The sequence below is a fragment of the Sinocyclocheilus anshuiensis genome, unplaced genomic scaffold (genome assembly GCF_001515605.1).
Source record: "Sinocyclocheilus anshuiensis isolate Anshui unplaced genomic scaffold, SAMN03320099.WGS_v1.1 scaffold1872, whole genome shotgun sequence".
NCBI lineage: Eukaryota > Metazoa > Chordata > Actinopteri > Cypriniformes > Cyprinidae > Sinocyclocheilus > Sinocyclocheilus anshuiensis.
This window is the reverse complement of record NW_015557203.1, coordinates 388,833-395,629: the sequence shown is the minus strand read 5'-3', so window position 1 is coordinate 395,629 and position 6,797 is coordinate 388,833. Positions and strand designations below refer to the sequence as shown.

General features: G+C 37.9%; 1 protein-coding gene across 2 annotated transcripts in view; it reads right to left on the bottom strand.

Annotated features, from left to right (window-relative positions):
- Positions 1-1,126: 1,126 nt before the first annotated feature.
- Positions 1,127-6,797, bottom strand: part of LOC107678945 (cadherin-6-like) — a 41,234-nt gene continuing 35,563 nt past the window's right edge. For both annotated transcript variants that reach the window (XM_016474343.1, XM_016474345.1), the window contains 3 exons: positions 5,521-5,638; positions 5,031-5,282; positions 1,127-3,307 (listed from right to left, as the gene is read on the bottom strand). In XM_016474343.1, coding sequence (XP_016329829.1) covers positions 2,802-3,307; positions 5,031-5,282; positions 5,521-5,638 — 876 coding nt within the window. In that variant the 3' untranslated portion in view covers positions 1,127-2,801. The remainder of the gene's footprint in view (positions 3,308-5,030; positions 5,283-5,520; positions 5,639-6,797) is intronic.

Here is a 6,797-nt window from a genome sequence, read left to right as displayed (position 1 = left end):
TTTATTTTTTGAGTGTACATATGCAACAGCATATGGGTTTGAATTGACACGTGGGTTGGTAAATATATATATATATATATATATATATCATTTGAGAGTGAACTATTCCTTTAATCTCGGAATCTTTTATATAGTTATAAAGAAACCTCAACCAGTTTCTCTTAGAAGCAAAAGCACTTCTGCTGGAGTACAGTTTTTCCATCTTCTTTCCAATACATGCATACTGACCCTTCTAAATGAGGTTAGTGCACCTGAATCCTGGAGTGCTGCTATATATTAAAGCCCTTAATGGCCTTGTACAGACACACAGAGAGACCAGATGAGACTAGTGTCTACGTACATATTTGCAGAGAGCGCTGGGTGGCAGGGTGATTGAGTTAACATGGGCATTGTTTGAAATGTCACCATCTGCCTCACAACTGCTGATCCCCAATCAATTTAAAATGAATACTGTTTCCACTCCCTCCAAATCTAGTGGTGAACTCTGAGATCTTCATTATAGATTGGCCTAATGAGCTGACGATCTGGGACAGAAACTGGAAATTTTCTGATAACGATCATGACATTTGGCCTATAAGAATCGTTAAAGTCATGCCCATATATTGAGCATCAAAGGAAGTAATATGCAGAATATATCTATACTGAAATATATTTAAATATATACATATCTATAAATAATATGCTATTAATTTGAATATTTACATATATATGCTATATATTATAGATTTTTAGATATATTTGTATTTATTTTTACACACACACACACACACACACACACACACACACACACACACACACACACACACACACACACGTGCAACATAATTCATATATATATAATATTATTACATTTACATGTATATTAAATACATTTAAATACATTCATTTCAGGTTCTATGATTGAACTTATCTTTGCTCACAAAATGGGCAACAGCCCAACAGTCATTTGCAAAATAAATAAATAAATACAAATTGCTTGTGATAAGTCAAAAGCTTAACGTAATGCATTTATAAGTGTTTCTGTGTGTGCAAAGAATTGCTCAGGTTTTCTGTAAAAGAGAAAATTTATTTTAATGAAAGTTTGATTCCATTTGCACATCATCAGGTGAACTGCAAACAGCTCACATTTACAGTTTAACACTTTCAAAACACCGAAACAATAACACAGAATGTACATATTTCAATAATATTTAGTCATCATTGTGGTATATAAATATTTGGTACAAAATTTCACAAGATATAAAGCAAAGTAGTACATGGACATAATCTACTCTCCCAAGCCACTGGTACAAAGCACTGTTCATTAAACCAAGTTTTTACAGCATGAGTAACCATCTTTTTCTTTTTTTCTTTTTTTTCTTTTTACAGCATATCAATGACAAATAATGGAAATTCTGCTTCTAAAACACAAATATTTACCTGCTGAAGCACCGTTCAGAGCTGACTCACCCCCTCCTAACTGAAGCGGTGAAGGCAATCTCAGGATCATTTTGCGGTTTGAAGAGAGGGCGCAATCATTGCGGAGTGATTTACTTTAAGATTTGCCTCACACTTCAATACAACACTGCTGTGGTTAACATTCAGCCGAGGAATAAATCAGTTGAGCTTTTATTATTTCCCTGGTTATTTGACGCTCGCTATTAAAAGCAGAAGGTTGTCAGAGGAAAGGTGAGAATTGCAGCTTCAAACTGATTAATTAACAACTTTGCTTTCAATCTCTTGGTCCACGAAGCCATAATTCTATGTATAGATATTAATGTTTAATTCTCTTTTGGTTGGTTTGACTCTGTTGTGATCTATGTCAAGGTCTCATCTGGAAGAATAGAGCGAGCGGAAAAAAAACATACAGTAATAGTACGGAATGTAAATTTTGCTGCACGTCATTAAGGGACCGTGTGAAAATCTGTTTCTCACAAGGAGAAAGTCATACTAAGCAGTTCTGAGTTCAAACAAACAGTTGTCAGACTGCTAAAGGAAGCAAAACACATTTAGGTCCAATGACATAGCTGATAATTGTAAGCTTCTGGCTTTTTTTTTTTCATGTGGATGATGAAAACCAGTGCCAACCATGAAACATCTTCTGACCCATTTTCTAGATGGGCTTCATACAATCCGTCTTGATTATGGTTACAGGACAACACATCTTTTCTTGACGTCGTAAGTAGATTAGTAAAATTATGCAAAGGGTTTATAGTAAAGGTTTGAAAATTCCTCCCAGTTATTAGACAACTCCTATGATGTTAAACTGTTTGATACTAAGCTGCCTGCTACACATTGAGGTCTGATGGTGAATTCACAGGCTCGAGTTTGGCGGTGGTTTCATTACTTTCATAAAGTCCTCGGCCTTGGCCTTTATTTAGTCAATGACCTGCTCAAGTTTCACTTCAAGTGTTTCACAGGCTCACAGTCAACTGATAAACTGTTCTTTGCAGCAGGATTTGAAGAGCAATTCTGCATCAGATGCTTGTCTTTTCAAAAGAACGTTTTCAGCGATGGTTGCAGATATGAAAAACTGCAGACATCTCCAGAACAATCTGGGATTATGCCGGAAGATGTCACCGCAGATGATCTTTCTGATGAGAAGTCCATGTACAGATACGTCCTCCTCACCAGAGCGTGAAGTTCGTTTCCTCATTTGAGAAAATGCACTGCCAATCAGGACAGAGAAACCGGCTGCCTGATTGTAGGACAAAGAGAAGGATAAAAGGGCACTTTGTAAAAGAAATTAGGCTGCCTCATTCTGCCACTCCAGTCTTCATGTAGAGGCAGATCAGCAAATGAGTCTCGCTCCAGTCTGTCCGTTAGGAGTCCCAGTCGCTGTCCTCGCCGCTGTACATGTCTGCTAGCTTCCTGAAGCGTGGCCCCCACTCGCTGAGGTAGTTATAGTCCTGATCCCCTTCTGAGGACATGGACCCCAGCGAGCTGAGCGACTCGGCCACCGATCCGTTACCTTCGTACGCGTAGGTGGCCAGTGAGTCGTAAGGAGGAGCCGTGGGGTTGCCGTCGTTTTCCTGCACACGCTGGTTGATAAAGTCCCGTACATCTGCGTTCTCTCGGGATGGCACCATGGTCCTGCGAAGTGGCGGCGGAGGGTAGAGTGACTCAGAGGGCAGGATGTCCCGCCGCAGTTTGCTCTCCTCCATTACTTCCGGATGGCGAAGTGCTCCGATGTCAAAGGCCTGCGTATCCTCCTCGCCGCCACCCTCGTCATTGTAGCTGACCACATTGTCCCTCACGTCCTCCTTGGAGATGATCAGGGGCTCTTTCTTCTTCTGACGTTTCAGGGCAGCAAACAACACCACGATCACTACAGAACAAGAGAGGAAATATGTAATTATTAGTGATGCACCAGAATTACCTTTGCAAATATTATATATACTTATAAATGTATTAAAATTTTGGCATTTGGCACCAGTAATAGTAATATATATATGTGCTTTTGCTTTTATATGCTTTTATGCAGCAAAGACACATTAAATTGACCAAAATGACAGAACATTCATGTTACAAAATATTTATATTCAAATAAATGCAGTTCTGAACGTTCTATTTATCAAAGAATTATGAAAAAAAAAACATATTACAGTTTCTACAAAGGGGAACAACTGTTTTCAACATTGATAGTACTAAGAATCTTTTTCAGCTATAGCAAATCAGCATATTAGAATGGTTTCTGAAGGATCATGTGCCACTGAAGACTGGAGCAGTGACTGCTGAAAATTCAGCTTTGTAATCACAGGAATAAATTACATTTGAAAATATATTAAAATAAAAAGCAGTTATTTTAAATTGCAATAATATTTCACAATATTACAGTTTTAACTGTATTTTGATCAAATAAATGCAGCCTTGGTGAGCGTAATAGACTTTTAAAAACAAAAGAAAACAAAAAAAAATCTTACTAACTAAACTTTTGAAAAGTAGCATACTCCCATACATACATATATATATATATATATATATATATTAACAGTACTGTATGGGAGTATGCTACTGTTCAAAACCCGCAACCTTTGGGTTACAAGTCCGCCTCTCTAACCATTAGGCCACGACTGCCCCGATATAACATATCTGTCTGTCATATAACATATCTGTCTGTAATTGTGGTCATATATAAATTAGACTTATTATATATTGTGTATAATTTTCAAAAAAGATGTTTGTGTACATTTTCTATTGATCATTGAAGCACATATTCATCAAATTATGTATATGACAGTGTGCAAATAAACCACACTATGAGTGGGCCGCAATTCGTTTTTAGTAAACCCCCCTTGGTTGCTTTTATCAGTGATCTTTCACTGCAGTGGAGTAGGAAGAGTTTCATACTTGATGCATTCTTTCACCCTGTGGGTGACACCTACTGTAGGTATCGGGTCATTAAGATATCTCACAGGTGAGATCTAGCTGATGTTAACAGTTAGCAGAACTCAGATAAGCAAGCATTTCCATAGCAATTAAAATACATCGTCAAAAAAAATAAAATAAATAAAAATAAATAAAAAATCCCAGTGTAAATCTTTCAATTACTCAAGCACGTTAGTTATATGAAGACACAAGTGTTTCAATTAAAGTTAAATCTTAAACTCAAATGTGATATTCCTGTTTTGTTGAATTAAATCAAGACTGGATTAATGTGAGTTTAATTGAAATCTAGCCCTTGTTACCCAGTTTCCTGATGAAATAACCAACAAGTGAGTTTTATCAGTTCAGCCATCTGAGCATGTCAGAAATAGTTTTTCTTTGTTTTCTTTTTTTCCACATAATTGCAAATTATTTTACATGCAGATCAGGCGTACACACTTCAGACCACTGGAATTGTAATGAATCAAATGACAGCACAGACAAAAGCACTAACTGACAAGAAGACATGTGGGGAAATGAACTGAAAAGTCTCACTAACAAAGGGCTTGAAAGATGAACAGTCGGATTCACAGCAGACGGACAGATGGAGGAAGTGGCCATCAGACAGATGGACGTAGAATTGATCTGATTGTTAAAGTCAAAAGAGAGTAGCGAAGGCTACTTACAGAGCAGGATGAGGATGCAGAGCAGGATGGCCACCAGCGCCCCTGTGCTGAGCCCTGCGGAGCTGGTCAGAGCCTCGGCGTTGCACACCTCCATGTTGCCGTCCCGGTCGCACGTGCACACCCGAATTGTGAGCGTGCCCGTGCTGGTCTGCATGGGATAGTGTCCGTCTGAGATCACCACAGACACTAGATGGGTGCTCTTGTGCATTCGGCCAAATCCGGTGCGTCGTGTGAAGATCCCAGCTGTGTTATCTGTGGAGAGTTGAGTGCTTAGTTCATTAAGAAACGAAGGATCTGCCCACTCTGCAGACCACAGCAGGTCCAGACTGACCTAATGTTATGGCTACTGCAGAAAGAGCTGCCTCAATTTAAACAGCTAGACGTGGAGAGGCCATGTGTCCTAAAGATTTCTACTGTTTGATTGGTCTGTGTTGTCATGAAGAGAGACAGTGAGCTAGATAGAAGCCAGACAATGTGAAAGGGCACCCACCTCCATTATCTCGGACTGAAAAGTTTGCTCGCACTGAGCTCTCTGGTGCTAAGGAGAACAAAAAGCGATGTCCACCGACTGGGTCATCTGGATCCACTGCGCTTATTGTCTGGATTTTCTGTGACAAAGAAGGTAATGATGACAATCACATATTTAACAAAATTTAAAGAACATACTTTACAAATGGCTTTTGTGTTGTTTTTGTTATGCCCCCATCATAAATGTCTTAATGTGGTTTCTTTCTTTCTTTCTTTCTTTCTTTCTTTCTTTCTTTTTCTTTCTTTCTTTCTTTCTTTCTTTCTTTCTTTCTTTCTTTCTTTCTTTCTCTTTCGGAAAGAAAACATCCAAAATACATTTATAAGTGTTTCTTTTATTGCACTTTATCTATTTGTATATGTAGATTTATATGTAGATGTATATAGATATATGTAGTATAATGTAGATTTTAGCTACATTACATATATTTAAAAGTTATTTTCTCAAAATTAGATTTTTCTCCTGCATTGAGCCATAAATCTCTAGTTCAGCACTTACATGGACCAAACATTATTTGTATTCTGAAGTGTATATATAGAGGGGTTTGTTCATATATAATTTGGCTGATTTTATACAACATTTTATTCACAAATGGTGAAAACACGCACTCACGCACGCACGCGCGCGCACACACACACACACATTTCTGGCTGTTGACAGTATTTTCAGATTTATGGAGTGATAAAAAGAGATATAGGTATAGTATATGCTGCTTGAAAGTTTAACCCTTTAGAATTTTCTATATTTCTGCATAAATATGACCCAAAACATAATTAGATTTTCACACAAATCCTGAAAGTAGACAAAGATAATCCAATCAAACAAAGGAGACAAAAATATATACGTTGTCATTTATTTATTGAGAAAAATTATCCAGTGTTAAATATTTGTGAGTGGCAAAAGTATGTGAATCTTTGCTTTCAATATCTGGTGTGACCCCCTTTTGCAGCAATAACTGCAAGTAACGTTTCTTGTAACTGCTGATCAGTCGGCCTGTAGGAATTTTAGCCTATGCCTCAGTACAGAACCCCTTCAACTCTGTGATGTTGGTGGGTTTCCTCCTCTGAACTGCTTGCTTCAGGTTCTTCCACAAAATTTCAATTGGATTAAGGTTCGGAATTTGACTCAGTCATTCCAAAACATTAACTTTGTTCTTCTTTAACCATTCTTTGGTAGAACGACTTGTGTGCTTGGGGTTGTTGTCTTGCTGCATGACCCACTTTCTCTTGAGATTCAGTTCT